This window comes from Pteropus alecto, unplaced genomic scaffold, assembly GCF_000325575.1.
Source record: "Pteropus alecto unplaced genomic scaffold, ASM32557v1 scaffold3, whole genome shotgun sequence".
Lineage (NCBI taxonomy): Eukaryota > Metazoa > Chordata > Mammalia > Chiroptera > Pteropodidae > Pteropus > Pteropus alecto.
The window spans coordinates 31,803,465-31,824,386 of record NW_006442484.1 but is presented as its reverse complement, the minus strand read 5'-3'; the positions used below and the strand labels follow the sequence as shown (position 1 = coordinate 31,824,386).

At 32.9% G+C, this 20,922-nt stretch overlaps 1 protein-coding gene across 3 annotated transcripts in view; it reads left to right on the top strand.

Annotated features, from left to right (window-relative positions):
* Nucleotides 1–8,098: 8,098 nt before the first annotated feature.
* The window catches only part of ACVR1C (activin A receptor type 1C), a 37,429-nt gene continuing 24,605 nt past the window's right edge, over nucleotides 8,099–20,922 (top strand). For 2 of the 3 annotated variants that reach the window (XM_006921095.2, XM_006921094.2), the window contains exon 1: nucleotides 8,111–8,328. In XM_006921095.2, the coding sequence (XP_006921157.1) occupies nucleotides 8,175–8,328 (154 nt within the window). In that variant the 5' untranslated portion in view covers nucleotides 8,111–8,174. Of the gene's footprint in view, nucleotides 8,329–20,922 lie in introns of all 3 variants that reach the window. The other variant, XM_006921093.1, reaches the window with a different exon arrangement.

The window sequence follows — 20,922 nt, the reverse complement described above, 5'->3', positions numbered from 1 at the left end:
ACAATCAAATTCCATGTGAGTTTAAGGACTGAGTATAAAAACAAGTCATAAAGTAGAAGGAAATATTTAACGTTTAAAAAATATCTGGGTGAGAATTTTCCAAGCTTGAGGACAAAGGAATAAAGTGCTAAGTAAAAGACTATTAATCCAGAGGAAATATTTGAAAAAAGTAAAAGTATTATTTTTTTCAAAAACAGTGAAGATGGTACGTTAGGAAAAAGCAAATAAACATGAAAGTGGGAAAAGTTACATGTAACACGTATGACAAAGGACTTCTAGCTTTACTTTAAAAAGAGCTCTTTCAAATTGAGAAGAAAATTTTAAGATTCATTCAAGAGAGAAAAGCATGGAAAAAAAATTCACCCAAGAAGATATCTAGAGGAAATATTAAAAAAAAAAAAAAGTTTGACCTCCATTAGTAGGGAAATGCAAATTAAAATAAGATGCAACTTTTATGTATCATATTAAGATTTTAGTGATACTATTTAATGCTGACAAATGCATTTTAACACAGATATTTTCATACAGGGCCAGTGGAAATCTTAATCCGTATAGCTTTTCTCGAAGGCTATTTGATAACATCTGTCAAGATTGTCTGATGTTACAAAATAGACTTTAAAACAAAGGCTATCACAAGAGACAAAAAAAGAACCCAGTAATCTTACTTCTGGGTATTTATCTGAAGAAATGCAAAATGCTACTCCGAAGGGACATGTTAATCCATATGTTCATTGCAACATTATTTACAATAGCCAAGATATAGAAGCAACTTGGGTGTCCATCAATGGATAAATGGATAAAAAAGAGACGGTACATATATTCAATGGAATATTACTCAGCCATAAAAAAGAATGAACTCTTGATATCTGCCACAACATGGATGAACCTAGAGGCTATTGTGCTGAGTGGAGTAAGTCAGGCAGAGAAAGACAAATGCCATATGCTTTCACTTACATGTGGAATCTAAAGAAAAAAAATAAAACAGAAACAAGCTCATAGATACAGAGAACATTTTGATGGTTGCCGAATGGGAGGGGTGTTAGGAGGGATGGGGAAAAAGGGGAAGGATTTAGATTCAAATTGGTGATTACAAAATAGCCATGGGATGTAAAGTGTAACATAAAGAATATAATCAATACTATTGTAATAATTATGTATGGTGTCAGATGGGTACTAGATTTATTGGAGTGATCACTTTGTGAGTTATATAAATGTCTACTAACCATACTGTATACCTGAAGCTAATACAATATTGTATGCCAACTATAATTGAAACATAAAAAAATATTTAAAAAAGAATGATGTTATAATTATACTTCTGGGACTCTAGCCTAGGAAATTAATTTGGTTAAAGATTCATCCACAAAGATACTCAACGGTGTTATTAATTGCAAAAACTGAAAACAACTTAAATGCCTGAAAGTAAGGAAATACTATGTAACCTGCTCATTTTCAATAACAGCAGATCTGTAAATGCCATCAAATGACTATAAAGAGATTATAAAGCTCATAGGTAATGCTGAAAAAATAAAAAAGCAGCACTTAAAATTGTTTGTAGATAGAATTCAGCTATGAAAAATTAATATGGAAAAGAAAACCGGAAGAGAATATACCACAATGAGAATTGTTATAGGGTTTTGAAAAAATTTTTATTTGTTTATGGTGACATTGGTTAATGAAATCCAATAAGTTTCAGCTGTACACTTTAACAGTAAGGCATATATATATTTACACTGTATGTTCACTTCCCATCATTAGATTTCTTTCTGTCACCACATATTTGACCCCTTTACGCCATCTTCCTCCTCCTCCCCCACCTCCTACCCTCTAGTTATAGGGTTTTGAGTCTTTTTATGAGTTTGGCTAATTTTTATTCATCTATTCTTTGCAGTTTTCTACAATTTTTAATTTAATACATGTTTATTGGGTTCTTCTTCTAGGCCATACCCTACTCTAGATGTTGAGGATATAATAGCAGATAAAACAGGAAAAGATCCCTGTCTTCGTGGCATTTTCATTCTAGTAGGGCTGATACAAAAAGTAAGCTAATTATGGATTGCAATAAGTACCAGGAAGAATGGTGAGCAGATCCTTTGTCAAGGGTAGTCTGTGAAGATTTGTCTTGGTGACATATGAACTGAGACCTGAAGAATTAGAAGGAAAGAAAAAGCGTGACAGGCAAAGGGAACAGCCAGAGCAAGTGCCGTGAGGTGGGAAAGAACTTGTTATTTAGAGCTATAAAAAGGAGATCAGTGTGTCCGAGGAGTTGAGTTATAAGAAATGAGATTCGAGAAGTAGGAAGAACCCATTAGGTCATAATAATGATTGTGGATTTTATTTTATTCTAAATGTAATCAGAATCTATTGAGTATTGCTCTTCTTCTAAGCAGAAGACAATAAAATATTTCAAGATAGAGAGAACAGTTTGATGAGGAACCACTTAGGCTGCACATGAAAAAAAGAAAAAAAAACTTCTTAAATTCAGTAAGAATTATATGCAAGGGCAACAGAAGGAATGTAACCTGTGATTAGGGACACTCATTTCTTTGACATGATGCTTTTTAGAGTGAGAGACCCTAAACAGGGTCGTTTTCTTCCTTACATGGCTATAGTCAAAGTCTAAAGTTGTTATCATGTATATATTGTGATTGAGGAATTGGGCAAGAGTCTGAATGTCTAGCCCAACTAAGAAAGGCTGTGAACTCTCCCTCTACTTCCCTGTATTATTGTGCTGATGTTGGAAAGAACATTAGATTCTCATATGATCAATATAGGACAAGATAAATAATCTTTAATATTGACTAGTGAGTTTTGTTGGATTATAAACTGGTATGATCCTCTCACCCACTGAAATATCAGTTTGTAAATTTGGGGTGCAAACCTGACCTTCTTCGGGTTATCATAATTCTAACCTTAGCTTTTTCTTTTTATCTATCTTAGATAAAGTAACCCAAAAGTTACTTATATTGAGAAATGAGATGTGAGCTCAGAGCAGCCGAGGGCTGTAAAACTGGAGGGGTCTTTAGGAATCTTCTAATCTATTTCCTGACCTTATGATATTTCAGATGAGGAATCTAAGATGTGGAGAGGTTGAGTCTTAGGTGATTTATGGTAGAGGTGGTGAGCTGAACCCTCAGGTTTTACGTAATGCTGCTTTTGGACTGAAGACATTCAATATGGCTAGTACTACAATCCAAAATGTGCTAGACTCTTCCTAAATTGAACCCTGTAGTTGGAAAGGAGAGCAGTTCTCTGGGACAGAATCCCTTCAGTTAGGGTGGTTCCATCCCTTCTCAGGTAGAAGAATGAAGTCCTCTTGAACAGGGAACATAATTGCCACTTTGCACAAAGGGACAATTTTCCTTTGTGCTGGGTATATTTCTGTATTTTTGGAGTTCTGAATTTCCTTGGATATAGCCTGGCAAATAGAATTTCTAAAAGTTGAATCTCTATTGAAAGCTCATTTGGCCCAAAAGTTTGCATTTATATTGCCCATATTTTTAATGCTATTTTCTCCCTCTATTCTGTTTTTCCTTAGTATTAAGGAAGAAAAATGCTTTTAAATGACCACATGACAAGATAATAAAGTTTTGAAAGGAATAGAAAAGGAAAACAGATCTTTGTCTGATTTCCTTTGCCCCTCCCTGTCTGCCTTTGGCTCACATACACTATTACTTTTTGTCCCTGCTTCTTTTCTGTTGCTGTACTTTTCATATTCAGCACACTGATGAGTTTGGAATGTTGCTTTGTTAACTCAAAAGCCTGCAACTGATGAAAAAATTGCATATTCAACAAGTCAAATTTAAGAGTTTTCTGAAATTAAAAAAAATATTTTGTGTTTAATAGCCTGCTTTAAAATTCGGGAAATTGAATCAACTAATACCTTGAAAAGAGGAAAGCACATGTGCCAGAAATTAATGTAACATACTGGTCAACCGATATTTTATCATATAGAACCAAAATGGACACCTAGGAAATATAAAACCAACTCATTGAAAATTATATCTAATTCAAAATTATTAATATTTCTCAAGTAAATATTTGACTTTTTAATAACATGTAAATGCAAATTGATAATTTTTTTGTAGTCTGATAGTTTTCTCATTTCTGGACACCAGAGTGTGCTTGCCACCACATGTAAATATGGGTGAAAATTTATTTTCTGATGGATTAGGGATGTGCACATCCTTTGGTTTCATGAGGGTAACAGATGTCTTGTGGGTAACAGATGTCTTGGCTTTTACAGACTAATTGACAATTGGGGGAAAGGGGATAATTAAAGGGGTGGGAGGAGACACAGGGAAAGTGCAGTCTTCCTTATGGGGAAAAATCTAATAGAGCTCCTTATTACGGGTAATTACCTCCTTCTTCAACTTCATTTGCTATCTCTTTCCTTATGACTCAAGTACAATATAATGGGAAAGTACAAAATAAAGAAATATCAGGCTGGACTACTGTGTGCTAACAACCAGATTTATCCTGTCATGGAATAGTGTAGGATAACCGACTCATTTAAAAGCAGTTTTTAAAAAAACAAAATATGAAAGCATAAGTCTTATCAGTCATCGCAGCTTATATTTTAATTGGCAGCACAAGGATTCTATGTTGAGGATGGTTGACATAAATCTTGTTTAATTATATACCCAATGTGACCATAAAGTGCATTGATGGGGAATGAAAAATTCAAGACTGAATATGCTGTATGTTAGATATATATCTTTGGCTTTTTAGCTTGTTGTTTGTTTTCTGTCAGTGCTATAGTACTGCCAGTTGACCTGGAATAAATGAGAACATTTAGCAGATGTTTGAAGGCATTATCAACAAATTTTCAATTTTGTCAGTGTTTTCCATTGTGCAGCATTTAAAGTAAGGTGTCATTTACTGTGTCTTAACTGTATTACTTAGGTCTATATTACTCTTTCTGATTGATAACCTTTAAAGTAAAGGAAATTTTTATGGCCTGTTAATCAGTGAGCATTCATATTATTTCTCGATGAGAACTATTATGGATCATTTTTATAAGGAGCTACTAGAGAGAAAGTACCAGGTTAGGTACTTAGAAACTTACACTTAACACAAAACTCAGACAACCTGAAAGGTAAGATTATTTATGCTTAATACAAGACACATGCTATTAACTTTTATTGGATCACCTATATCTTCAGCAAATAGGTTGGTAGAATTTGTTTAAAAATATCAACTATTTTAAAAGGTAATTAGGACAATTCAGATAAAGATCTCAATTGTTAATTATTAATATCTTTCTCCTGTCTTAGAATTACATTTTATTTACAATTATTAGAAACTGGTGAGGTGGAAGAATGGCTTCTGTACCCATTTTTTTTTTTTTTTAAATATCAGTTTTGGTAGGATAAAAACAACATTGCTTGAGTAGTCTAATGACCACATTAATTCAGTCACTTGATCTTTTCGAGCCTCATTTAATTATCTATAAAATGGAGATAGTGATAGGTGACTCCCACAGTTTAACTAGGAATTATACGCAATGGTAAACACATGAGAAGCTAACATATGTTTAGTTGTTGAGTACTTTATAGTTATCTTCACTCAGTGGGTCCATTTTCTTTAGTTGCCTTGGTTTCTAGACTAGGCTTCTCTGGAAATAGAAAACTTAAGAAGACTCCAACGAGGAGTCGAGTAGCAAATGGTCTGAGATGGTGTGTCAGCAGAGTTATTCTTCGCAACTCAGCCCCTTAAAATATGAGATCGAAGAATAACTACAATGGAGTCAGTTTCTTAATGTCAAAGAATTTTCCATATTTTGTAATTGTGAAAATCAATAAATTGTAAATTCATGGATTTATAAATGTTGGCACCACATGAGACTTCAAGATTTCTGTACCCACTGCCCTCCCCCAGTTTATTTCCCATTTTCAGAGGAAGGCACCGAGACCCTGTAAGGTTAAATATCTTCTAATAGTCAATCAGCAAGTGAGTGACAGAGCTAGGACCAGGAACTTCATCTTTTCCTGAACTTTATCTAGACCATCACCAGACACCATTCTGCTGTGTGACTGTCTGGGTTTTAGCCTGAACCATTAAAAGAATGAGAACATTGAACTCACTGGGAAAAGCAGTCAGACATGCATTTCTTTGTTATGCCTTTTAAATCTTTTAAATGGTCTGTGTACCTTAGTTCATTCAGTCATTCCTTTATGAATTACAAATATATTTTGATTATTTACATAGAACAACCAGCTTTATCCTCTCCAGTAGAAGACATAGTCATTAATATTAACATAGTATTTGCTATGTACCAGGCGTTGTTTTGAGGACTTTACACAGATTAACTAATTTATTTTTTACAATAATACTACGAGGAGGATATTCTTCTTATCTTTCATATAAGGAAATGGAGGCACAGAGGGGCCAAGTAATGCCCAAGATTACAAAGCCCGTATAACCAGGATTTGAAGGTCTTTGTTAGGTTGGAATTGGAAGATACTAGGGAGAGAGAGCTTTCACTTTCAAAAGATATCTGAGTGGATGGATCCTTATTATATAAACTGTCTTTTATGCAAGAAAACTGACTTAAAATTTACATCACCTAGATTTTATATATCAACTTCGACTGGATTCCAATCAATCTAGATTATAAGATTCTACTCTAGCACATAAATATCAACATCGGGGTATGTTTATTTATATTGATTGCCATTGGAATAGAAGAGTGAGCTATTATGCTTGATCCAATGTTGATAACAAAACAGTATTTTATTTTATGATTGTATTTCTTTTAACACATAGAAATAAAAATGTTTGAGGATGATATTTTACTGGTCAAGAAAAATTATCAAAAAAGAGATAATTTCTATTAATTAATATGTAATTTGTTCTTTCTTACTCATCCAGTTATACAGGAATATTGTTCATATTTGCTTTTGTATTGGTATTTGAAGTTGAGTATAAAAATTGCCATTTATGTATCAAATATTTTACAGGTATAAAATCAGCTGAAATTTAACTAGTAATTTAAAGACTTTAACTTGAGAAAAATGATTGTATGGTAAAATTTTGGACATTCAGATAATTGTAGGTGGCAGTTATGTTTTAAGAAGTTCATTAAAGTAATACAAAAAGCTTACCCCATTTGAGAACAATATGATTAAACAAAATTTAAGTAAATTGCCTACAACTACTGAACTTTTCACGCTGACAGATATTTCACATTAGACCAGAAGTACTGCACCACTTTGAACATGTGAGTTAATGAGGGGTGTGTGTGTGTGTGTGTGTGTGTGTGGAGTGATAAGTGGAGAATGTGGAGGAAACTTATGAAAAGAACAGATTAAATTTAGCTAAGTCTAATTTTTGAAAGTTTTATTACTCTAGATATATGAAATTTTACAATTGATGTTTTGCTTTATTGAATACATGTATTCATTAAAGAAAATTGCTGATAGATCATGGTCTATGTTCAGAAAAACCTCTCATTCTAAGATGCTTTCCTTATTGAAGAAGGAGACATGTAATGGCTCATCAGTGTCTTAAAGGTACCATGACAATAACAATAATGTTAAAATATCATAGAATATACAACATGTTAAGAATCGTATTATTAGAGCTTTATTAGAGCTGTGAATATCAATGGTTAGGTTTGTATTTAGCACATTCACTTAGAAGTTTAAAGGAGAAAGGGTAAACGAAAATAATACACTGCACTGTTTGGTTACACTGCGGCTGTAACCACATTAAATGTTCTACAAGTGATGCCAGATAGTACTCCATGGTTGCCGTGTTACTGTATCCTAGTGTTTCATAGAATCTGTTGATTTAGGAATGAACTGATCAAGCTTAAGAAGGAGGGATTTAGACCAGAGATGAGAAAATTGTTTTAAAATGTAATAGCAACTGAATAAATTCACAAAAATACAAGCAAAGTAAATGATGATTGGGCAACCTGTTTAACAAAACACATGACTGAGGGAGGAACAACATTAGCATGTGTTTATCCAGTGCTGTTTATTTAAATCCTCCCTCAATTTTCATGAGATTGAATTTCTGCACTCAAATATTATAAAATAAATTTGCATGATATCTTTTGTACCTTAAAGCTTTTTGCCTTATACTTTCCAGGATTGAAGTGTGTATGTCTTTTGTGTGACTCTTCAAACTTCACCTGCCAAACCGAAGGAGCATGCTGGGCTTCAGTTATGCTAACCAATGGAAAAGAACAGGTGACCAAGTCCTGTGTCTCTCTCCCAGAATTAAATGCTCAAGTCTTCTGTCATAGCTCTAACAATGTCACCAAAACTGAATGCTGCTTCACAGATTTCTGCAATAACATAACACTACACCTTCCAACAGGTAAGGGGTTTACCTTTGTTCATTCCAATTTAATTTTATTCTTGGGAAATCATAAACATGATGGAAATTAACCTAGTTTATGTTTTAAATAAGAAAACTTGTTTTACGATTCTCTCACTTTTTTTTGTGGGGAAGGGACTGGAAATATTCTCTAGAGCCTCGCTAAGGTTTTTCTGTTTTGTTTTTTAAATTGCACAAGACTGTCAAACCATTGACATCATCATTACAATTCTGAAGAAATTTGTCCACATGAAATGTATTTTTGGAAGTGATTAATGGACCTAAAGTAAAATGTATATTTTTAAAGGAAGTACGTTGGAATGTATACCAATGAGAAAAAAAGACAAAGAGCAAAACTAAAAATAATAGATTCTCAACTTTTATGGAGACAGAATTGTTTTTTTATGGGTATTTTCTGCTCAGCTTCTTTACCCACGTTCAAGATGAGAGCACTCATTAGCAGAAAGACAGGTAGAATGGAATTTGACCCTTCATTATTGTTCAGATATGTTTCTGTCTTTCCCTCAATTTCATGGTACTTATTTCAATTTACATAATACTGAAAACCTTAATCTCTCCTTTAATCAGTAATTTGGAATCTGAAACTTTGGGGGATATTAAAGGGCAAGTAATTCAAATTAAAAACTAACTTTTGACATAAAAATGTTGTTAGTGAATCTTCTTCAATATTTATTTATACAGTAAGAATTCATTGTTTATTGATGTGCTACTATCTCTACACAGATCCATACTCTTCCTTATAAATTAACATTGTAAGGTACTGTTATCCAATTTCAGGTGTTCATGTCACCTTATCCATATTTCATTATAATATTTTAACCTACTTTTAAACTAACTTAGCTGCCTCTTTTTTTTTTATTTTTTATTAAAGAACATTTATTTTATGCAGAAGCTTGGAATCATTACCACAAATGAAAAACTGGTTTACTTGCCCTAAATAGAAGATAACTACATAAATAAGCACAAAAGCATTTCTACTGCATTTCAATTATATATTTTGTATTTTTAATTAGAGAATAAAGAGATGTTGAAGACATACTAGTGTGAAATGAGGTTTTTTGATACATAATCAGAAAAACTAAGAGAACTAGAGAAGAAATCATTATGTGATTCAGTGTTATTTACTATCATGTTTGGTTTTCCATTCCAGTTTATCTCAAGAATCCTTAAAATAATGTTATGTATCACTGCTGGTACTTATCCAACTCTTTGGAAAACACTATTCTGAGGCATTACATACATATTGCAACCTCAGAAGGCATACTTGACGTATTTCATCCCTCAAGGCTACTTGCAGTCTTTCTTTTTGAACCACACTTATTCTCTGTCTCAGATTCCATAGATTCCTTGGTTTAGTAGTGATCTGATATCTATTCTGGACACCCTAAAGTGAAGTCTCCTATATTTGATGCTTGTCTTACCCATGACCAAGATTCAAAAAATTAAGGAGAGGAAGAGAAGTCTCCGCATTAGTATGTGACACTGGTCCCTTTAATATCTTCTCAATAATGAATTATCCACAAGACCACATTCTGCCAGTCAGTAGCAGTACAAGACAGTATTTTGACTGCAACAAATGGACTTTAAGGACCCAGCAGTTCATATGCAGGTGGGCAAGTTAGAGGTAGTTAATGCTGCTGGAATGTAGGGCCTTCCCAGCCCAACTATAAACTTAGCCTAACTACTAAGTAGACTATTCTAGTCTCAAGTCTAGTCGGGAACCAGCCTTTCCTTTTTTAAAAACTAATTTTATTGAGATATAAGTCAGATATAATGAAGCACACACATTTGAAGTGGACTGTTGGATGAGTTTTGACACACACGTGCACCTACGTAACCACTACCACATTTCCATTACCCCATGATGATCTGTCAGTCCCCACTTTCATTAGAGCTAGATGGCTGATCTGTTTCCCATTGCTGTAGATTAGATTTATTTTTCCTAGAGTTTCACATAAATGGAGTCCAATGGAACATATTATTTTGCCTTTGGTTGCTTTCACTCAGCATGTTTTTGAGATTTATTCATGTCGAGTATATCAGTAGCTTGTTTTTTAACAGTGGTTAATAGCCCACTGTATGACTATACTGTAGTCGTTTTTTGTTTGTTATTTGTTTTTTTATCTATTTATTCATTGATGGGCAGTTAGCTTTTTTACATTTTGGCACTGTTATTAACAATAAGCTGCTCTGAACATACATTCAGGTATGTTTTCATTTCTCTTGAGAAAATAACCTGAGTGGAATTGCAGGATTATATATAAATATACGCTCCCAAATAGTTTTCAAACTGTTTATACCATTTCACAACCACAGCAGAAATGTATGATAGTTCTAGTTAGTCCATATTCTTGCCAACACTTGGTATAATCAATTTTTTTTTTAATGTTAGCATTCAAGTGATTGAATTGTGGTATTTTATTGTAGTTTTAATTTTCATTTCCCCGATAACTAATAATGTTTAATTTTTTTACATGTGCATCTAGGACATTTATGTATCTTCCTTTATAAATTATCAAATCTTTTGCACATGTAAAAAATTGTTTTACCTTATGGTTGAATTGAAGAATTCGTTATATAGTCTGAATATGTCCTTTCTCAAATGTGTGTATTATAACTATTTTCTACTATTCTGTGGATTGCTGTCTTGTTTTCTCGAAGGTGTGTTTTGCAGAGCAGGAGATTAAAATTTGATGAAGTCTATTTTATTTTTAAATTATTATCATGGTTCACTGTTTCATGTCTTAATTGAGGAGTCTTTATCCAAAGATAATAAATATATGTTTATATTTTCTTCTATAAATTTTAACATTTCAGATTTTTACATTTAGGTCTATGTTCAGTTGCACTTTAACTTTTGTTATTTTATAAGGTTAAAGTGGAGTTTTATTTTTTTCTGAATGGATACAAAGTTTTTCCCGTATAATTTATTAAGAAATATTTCCTTGCAATTACCCTGGCACTTTGAAAATAAAGTGATCATATATTTGTGGGTATATTTCTGGCCTCTTCTGTTCGAGTGTTCTGTATGTCTATACTTATTAAGTATTAAAATTAGGTCTTATGACCCCTTCAAGTTTTTTTTTTTCAAAATTGATTAGGCTGTTTTAAGTCCTTTGCTTAAACTTTAGAATCAGCTTGACAATTTTTATAAAACACATGCTGAGATTTGGATTAGATTGAATTGAATGTATACATTAATTTAGAGAAAACAGTCATGTTAACAACAATAAATATTTTGATCAATGAACGCACTATGTTTTTCCATTTACTTGCTTTTTCTTTAATTACTCTTAGTGGTGTTTTGTAGTTATCAGAGAACAGGTCTTATACATATTTCATTGAATTTGTCTCTTAAGTATTGAATATTTTTGGATGCTATTGTGAATGGTATTTTATTTTTAAGGGATAAAACTCCACAGACAGAGCGCGGTCTCCTCTCAGAGGCAGAGAGTGAGAGGGACAGTGAGAAGGACAGCAAGAGAGGGACAGAGTAAAGGCACTGAGAGAGTCCATGAATGGTATTTTAATACTTCAATTTCTAAATGTTAATTGCTAGTATATAAAAATTAATTTTTTTATATCCACCTTATTTTCTATAAGCTTGCCAAAATAATTTATATTAGTTCTAGTAGCTTTTTTTACTGGATTTTTTGGGGAGGCATTTTTACATAGACAATCATCTGTGAATACGGACAGTTTTAGATTTTCCATTCTGATCTGTATCTATTTCATTTCCTTGTCTTGCCTTTTTTCACTGTCTAGGACTGCCAATAGGATGAATAGGAGGTCTGAGAGTGAAGTTCCTTGCCTTTTTCATGGTCATAGGAGGGATGCATTCAGTCTTTTACCATTAAGTATGGTGATAACCGTAGGTTTTTTTGTAGATGCCTGTTATCATTTGAGGAAATTTACTTTTATTTCTAGTTTAGGAGAAAGTTTTTATTGTGAATAAATATTAAAGTTTTCAAGTATTTTTATGAATTTATTGAGGTTATCACATAATTTTTCTTTTTTTAGCCTATGTAATCATATTTATTGATTTTCATATATTACTTATAACAGGGAAGATATGTGTTGTCTAGCCAGTAATTAATATCTACAAAAACATCCTATGTGCTTTTAATTTAATTCAAATTTCTTTTCTTAAAATTTGACGCAGCAATTGCACTTCTGGGTATTTATCCAAAGAAAACCAAAACAATAATTCGTAAAGATGTATGCACTCCAATATTCATGGCTGCACAATTTACAATAGCCAAGATATGGAAGCAACCTAAATGCCCATCAACAGATGATTGGATAGAAAAATTATGGTTCATATATATAATGGAATATTACTCAGCCATTAAAAAAAAAGAAATCCTACCATTTACAATGACATGGATGGACCTAGAGGTTCTCATGCTGAATGAAATAAGTCAGACAAAGATAAATACCATATGATTTCACTTATATGTGGTATCTAAGGGATAAAAAAACAAACTAATCAAAAATAGACTCACAAATATAGTGGACAATTTCATGATGGACAGGTTGGGGGGTTTGGGGGGTTGGGAGAATGGGGCTAAGGGTTAAAGAAGTACAAATTAGTAGTTGATAGTTGGACACGGGGATGGGGAGCACAATAGAGGGAATGCAGTTAGCATTAATATGATGGCTAGGTGGAGGGCCAAGGGAGCGAAGGTGAAATTGGGCGGATCATTTTATGAACTATATAAATGTCTAACCAATGTACTATATACTTGAAACTAATTTAAATAAATAAATAAATTTTAAAAAAGGTAAGAATGTGTTTCATTTAGTGACGTTGTATGGTAAATTGTCATTAAAGTGAATAGGACTGCATGTGTAGTCATCTCGTGGCAGGGTGTTCTCTCTGTGAAGCAGCGCTGAATCATTATTAGCTGTATTTGGAACATCAGCTATTTGGAGAGGCGTTGGGAACCTCCAGGCTGAACACTGACACAGCCAGTGCCAAGAACTCCATTGTTTCCATGTCATCAGTGAATCTGATGGCTATCCCCTGCTTTGCCTAGTAGGGATTTATCAATTTTAAATATGAGCGCATATATGTAAAATATATGAGTGCTCTGATAAATAGTGTGACATTCTACAGAACTAATACTCTGCATCACTTTCATGGGCAAAAGAAGGAAAGGTTGTGAGGTGACCAGAATAGATTGGAGAAAATCTGAGAGTTCCCTTCGAGGTTCCAGCTGAAAGCCAAGTGGATCCTTGCCTCTTCGGCTCATTCATTCATCACCCCAGACTGTGGGGCCATTTCTGGATAGCTGTCTTGATGTAAGTGTGGCAACTTTTATCATATTTCAGCTGGCCCTCTTGTGTCCTTAGATCCTGTGTATAATGTTTGGGCTCTTGCTTCATTTCTTTGTGACAAAGTTCCTGCCTTGAATATAGCTCATGACATTTTTCTCTCCTATCCTCTCCCTGCAGGTTCCCTAGTAACCTGGCAATTGAAGAACTGTGGGCACTCACTCTCACCCTCCTAAAAATCCTCTTACGTGTTTGCCTATTAATTCCTAAAGTTTTAGACTAGTGACTTTCATAAATGTTTCCACTGTGACACAGAAAGACATAAATTTTACATAATTTCTCCCAATCTGCATTCACACACAACCAAAAGAAGAATTTTACAAAATATTCTTACCCTTAAAAGTTGTGAGGTACTCTATGCTCTTTCATTAAATAAAAATGTGCTCAGACCCCACTAATAGATTATGTTTGCAGTTTAAGAAACACCATTGTAGTTAATATTTAAAATGTAGTGATTTTAAATGAAGCAAGGACATTTATTATTTTAATTTACTATTAAAAAATCTATTAAGAATCTAATTACTATTTTAATTTCAAATGTTTTTCTTTTAAATGGCCTTTTGAAAAACCTTCTTATCCATTCATTTTTAATACTAAGTTGGATTAGATTTATCTAATTAATTCAGATCTTTGTAAATAATATTTGATATAAAGCCTATTGAATTCAGTCACTTGCCCTTAAAAAAATACTTGCTTTGACACTGCATGTGGGTTTAATTTTTAGGAGTTAAGTTTTTTTGATAAAATTAACTTTATAGCTTGGTAGAAATATAACATTAGAAAACTTGCTCCCTTTCCTGAAACTTATTGAAGTAGATATCTTTGATGTCACTGGAGTAACCTTCCAAGTTCAACTGTTATCATAAATAGTTAGAGGTTTTTTTTCTATGTAAAACTTGAAAGAAAACAGTTTTTACAAACAGCCATTTATTTGACTAGTGCTTTGAGTTCATGTCTCTACTAATAGCAAATATATTATTATTTTCTCAAAACAAATATAGTACTGAATATTTCAAAGTTAAATATAGACTATGCAAATCAGTTAAATAAGAGAAACGTGTATACTTTATATAGTGTGCCCTGTCTAATTTCATCTTTCTGTTTACTTTTAAACCAGATAAGAATAGCTATCTTACATTCCAAAAATATCTGCCCACCTTTCTAGATGCTACTTTTCTTGCTCTGACTCCAGTGAACTTTGATCTAGTATTCCTGGGCATCGTCATATTTCCTGCACAATAACTCATGCAGATTGTCCACTTTCAGTTTCCTCTGAAATTAGGAGAGAAGCCATATTGGTGGGAAAAAATCACCTTCAAAAATAAACATATTCTTAACTCTTCAAGAATATTTCATTTAAAAAATAAAATATTTATTTATATAAATAAGTGTGTGTTTGGTGTGTTTGGGGAGATCCAGGTAGGTTGAACAAGCTAATAATAGGTGAAAAAGTTCTATTCACACTAGAAGATGTTTTGGATATGTGTCCCTATAGTGGGTTCTGTCTTTGAGCTGTCTAATAAATTCTCCTTAGTTTTTCTCACAATTCCTCCACTGATTTTGAGTAAGTTGGGCTTTCTGTGTCTATTCTCCATGCCTCTTAAACTCTTTATTCCCGTATTTAAATCTGATAATTTTAGTATCTATAGCTTTTGTGAGTCCTAATCTGCTGTTTTCGATTCTACTGACTCATATTCTTAGTGGCTACTTTCCTTGTGTGTAGTTTTGTGATTTTTGATTGTGAGCTTGTGTTTTAGGGAATCATATCTGGATGAAACTTTTGAAGCCTTTATTTAAAATGTGTTCTTCTAGAGAAGATTTACATTAGTTTCTATCAGGTATCCAGGAGTGATGTTTTGATTTTTTTTTTTTTTGGCCAAAATATAACACGAATTCTGTCTCTAAGCCTGCCTATATTGGTATACACTTGTGGTAAGGAATTCTTGAAAATAATTTTTTTTTTCTCTACTCCAAATCAAGTTGAGACAGACAAATACATACTCTCTCCCTGCAGAATACTTTGTTTTGTTTTGTTTCCAGTGTAATGCCATTCATAGTTGCCTGATTTGTACAAAAATCTCTAATCTGACATTTCACTATTTCAGGAGCCAGTTTTTATCTCCTGATCTTGTGATACAGTCTGGTAAACTGAGCACTTAACAACCAAGAACCAGCCAATGCCTCCAGGGTAAATAGCAGCCCTAGTACTCAGGCACCTCTCTCGATTCACACTTTAATTTTGGCTGCTGAATACTTTTTTATTTTCCCACCATGTAATAGGAAAAAAATTTTATTTTAATCATGTAATAGGAAAAAAGTTTTTATTTGTATTTTACTCAGCATTTTTGCTTGTGCTATACCAAGAAGGGTGTCTGTGGACATCTAAGTGTAACTCGGCAGAAATGGAAATTCCAGGACAGTTTATTTTTGAAATGGTGCTGGCATAATTATCTATCCATCTGGAGGAAAACAGGGCTGTATGACAGTGTCATACCATATATAAAAATAAATTACAGCTTGATTAAATATCTAATTGTGAAATATAAAGTGATTTAAATGTCAGAGGAAAATTTAGAAAAAAGATTTTATGACTATAGTATGGAAGCTGTTCTTGAATAAGACAGAAAATCCAACTGCTATAAAAGAAAAAGAGATATAATTGACTACATGCAAACTAAAACAAAAATGAATAATAAAAGACAACATAAATAAAACCAAAGATAAATTAAGTATGGGATAGAAATAATTGTAGCATACATGACTGGAAAAATGGAACTATATATAAAGTTGGTTCTATGATTTATTAACAAAGAGACTTAATAAAGTCACCAGCCTTCTTCCAGATTTCTTGTTATGTGAATCAGTGAACATTCTTATTGTTTAAGACATTATCATCTAACTTTCTGATACTTTTATCTGATACTTTTTCCTCGTGTGTGTCTTCTTTTTCTAATAAGGAAAATGTTGGGTTTTGTTATTAGGGATGTCAAGGTTCAAGGAAGATGAAAGTTAAGAAACATGGTTTGCTCAAATTGGGTTGTCTAATAGAAACCCCCATGCTTAGCAGAGACATCAAAGGTCTCTTTCATTATTGCAAGTTTAGATCAGATGTAAGTTTATCTCCTCTAACCTCAGCAGGGAGGCTTGGGCTTATTACTAAGCAGAGCAGGAAGAAAGAAAGATAGAACTTGAGAGAGAGAGGGAGAGAGAGAGAGAGAGAGGGAGAGACAGAGGAGAGAGAGAGAGAGAGAGAGAGAGAGAGAGAGAGAGAGGAAAAAAACAATATCAGGCACAAAAAACCTTGTTCCTGAGAAACTGTGAACATAGCCCGGCCATCACACAGATTTTTGGCTTGAGTTTCCATTGCTTGAGTAGTACAGGGACTCTCCTGAGGAAGAACTTTCTTTCAGATAGTCCCAGACTGTTAGTTCCAGCAGCTACCTGGCATAAGAAAGTACAAACGCTCTAGAGGAAGGCACTTTACTATTAGACCTCAAAGAGACAGAACAAAAATTTTTGCAAGGACATGAACAGTACATAGTGAAGAATAAGCACCCCAAGCACACAAGGATACAAGAAAGCATGAACATGAACGAGCAGAGAAGAGTACACAACAGAAACAGATAACAAAGGTTTCATATGTTTCAAAGGTTTCATATTATTATTGTCTAATAATTATAGAGCAATTATTCTTTAAATTAAAAATAGACAAGTTCTGAAATATTTTTAGAAAATAAGAAATTGTAAAAAAGTAGTGTATTTGAATAATAACAGAAAAACTTTCAAAAAATTAAAAATACAATAACAAAATTTAAAAACTTAATGGGTAGGTTTAATAACAATGGTTATAAAAATAACTGAAGATAGAATTAGGGATCTGAAATACAGGTCAGACGAAATTTTGTATGCAGTTTATAGAGACTACAGAATGGAAAATATGGAAGAGAGGATGACAAATAGAGGAAAGCATAAGAAAGTTTAACCTGTTCTTTTACATAGTGGTCCATAGGAGAGAAGAGAAAGAATTGGGCAAAAGTAGTATCTTCAGAGATAATAGCTCAGAATTTTTCAGAATTGATGAACATCAATCTACAAATCCAAGAAATTCAGTGAATATGGAGAGGAGAAATAAAAACAGATTTAAACCTTTATATAGCATAGTAACACTACAGAACATTAAAGACAAGGGAGATGCTAAAAGTTGATGGACAGAAAGGTAAACAAAATTCAAAGGAGTTACAGAAGAACTGAGACTGTTTTAGTAGCAAAAATAAAAAGAGAAAAGTTAGAACTATATCTTCAATATTCTAAAGTAAAATAACTGATGACCCAGAATTCTATACCCAACAAAAATATCTTTAAAGAGTGAGGTAAAGGAAAATACATTTTCAAACAGAAAAAGGTGAGTTTAACATTATCGGACTCCTTGATAAAATAAATTCTAAAGGTTATACTTAATGCAGAAAGAAACTAATACCAAAGTTCTGACATACAAGGAGGAATGAAAAGTAAAGAAAATGACAAATGTGTGAATAATTCTGAAGAACATTTATCTGTTACAATAATGTCTTGTGAGATTTTTAAAAACTTGATAAAATGTTCATTCAGTTTGAAAATAGCATATTATACATGTCGAAGAGGATAAAATGAGTTAAAATTTTCTAGGGACCTTGCCTTTTCTAGAAGGGGAATAAAGATATTGTTCAGTTTTATGCTTTGAATGAGCCTATTGTCATCTCTGAGTTAATTCTAAAAGAATAGACTGTGAATATATTCCTTCTAATCCTACAATAGGTAAAAATGGAATAATAAAAACAATCCAAAAGAAGCAAAAAAGAGAGAGAGAGAGAGATAAGGAAACACACAGATCTAACACAAATTATCCAAATATGTCAGTAATACTTAAATGTAAATAATTTAACATAAATAGACTAAGCATTTCAGTTAAAAAACAAAGGTTATCATATGGGAGAAAAATCCAATTTAATGTTTTTTAAATATGTCTAAAATGAAAGTCTATAGAAATATTGAAATTATTGTGATACAAAAGATATACCATGCATATATTAGACAGACAAAAATGCTTATGTATTTATATTAATAGCAAACAAAATTTTAATATCAAAAAAGATTAATAAAGGGTCACTTTATAATGATTAAAGTTTTATTTTACCAGGGATTCTTATAAATTTCAAATTCTGTGTACATAAGAACATGGGCCCAAAAATAAAAAAAATATTCACAGAGCTATAAGATATAGAGAAGTCCACAACCTCAAAAGGAGATTTTAATAAGCCACTGTGTTGGTTATTGATACAAGTACATTTAAAAAAAAATAGACTTTATAAGGTTGAAATAACATAATTTATAGGCAGCCTAATTTTTAGAAAATTATAATTTACCAAACCTGAATATTATTGTGACATTAAAGATCTTGAATTAGTAGTTTTTAAAAAAGGTAATAAAAATATTCCCATAAAGAAACTCTTAAAGCCCAAGAGCCTTTACCAGAAAATTCTGCCAAACTTCCAGAAACAGATCATTCTTATACCTCTTTCAAAACATAGACGAAAAGGAAATAGTCCTTAACTAATTTTATGTATAACCTTGATATCGAAACACAACAAAGACAGTATGAAAAAAGAAATTACAAGTCATTTTCATTCATGAACATGTATGTAAATATTTCAACTTCAACCTAGAACCATATTGGGAAAGGGGTTCTGGGAACCACAGTATGAGGGCAAGAAAGTGATTATTCTCCAAATCAGGATAATGGTTACCCTGGGGGAAGGGATAAGGTTGTGATAATATGAGGTTATCTCAGAGTGGGGGTACAGGACAGTGGGAGATGAGGGGAGTGATGATGCATTGGCATTTATAATTATTTCTATGCTATACTTATATTTCTACACTTAACCTATATATTGTATGTACTTTTCTGTGTATTCATTATATTTCACGACAACAATAAAGAAGAAAACCCATTGTTTCAAAGTAATCTTTGTGTATAGTAAATTTATGGAAGTTGTACATTCTATTAATGCCTGGAGTTGGTATTGGAGAGCTAACAGGCTAGGGACATTATATAACCCTTTTCTTATAAATTTTTATACTGTCTGACTTGTTTAGTTGCATATATGTTATTTTTCTAATGAAAAAAATCCCATTGATCAGCGTTTACTATGACTATAAATAAGCATTTCAAAGACATCTAGTTTCCTACAATACCCATTTAGTAGCGGAACCTAGACTTTTAGCTCCTTGCATGGCTGTCCACCTAACAGACAGTATTTTCAGCTACTCGTACAGGTAAGCGTGGCCGTGTGACTGAGTTCAGGCTAATGAGATGAGTGGATGTGTTTTGGAGGACTTTGGAGAAGATTCATTAAAACAGAACTGGCACATTCTTATGCCATCCTCCATCACACTGCCTGAAAGTAAAGGATAGAGTTTCATCAGCTGCCTTGGACCAAGACGATAGTGGCTACACTATAGGGATGGCAACAAGAGAGTTGCGAGGAGCCTGACTGAACACTTCGTGGAGCCATGTTACCAACACTGGACTACTCATCTTCAAATTCCTTTTTCATGAAAGAGAAAGAAAACGTGTTTGGTTTCCTGTTATTTGTAGCTAAACTCATTTCTAATGAACATAGAAATAGCAAAACAAGTCACCCAGAGTTCTATCTGCTTTTTATAAGCTGGCCCACAGACAGGTTTTGTTTGATTTACATAGTTTCTGGAAAAGGACAGTGAATTTATTTATGTTAAAAGTTAAGAGCCTTAATATAAAAATCCAGATGTCTGGCTTATCTTGAAGAAACAGAGGATTTGGCATTTTTCAAGGTCTCCCTCTTGTTATCAGTTGGCTAAAGCTGATGTGAGTGACTCTTCCTTATTGGGCATGGACTTTCCCTCTTCATTCATTCATTCATTCAATATATATTGAGCGTATACCCACTGGCCTAGAGTTCTCACTGTAATAGTTTAGTATATTTTCTATTTAAGTATAGTATAGTTATTCTGTCTAATATAATTTTATATCTTACTTCTCTCCCTTAGTATTAAAACATATTCCTTTTCCCATGTGAAGGAATCACATTTTGTTGCTTAATTCTTTCATGGCTGGATTACATTTCATTTTGTAACAAATGATTTCTGGTGACTCTAGGTGATGTCTGAGACAAATGCAGAGAAATAGTAATGTCAAAGAGCATCAAGGGCACTCTAAAA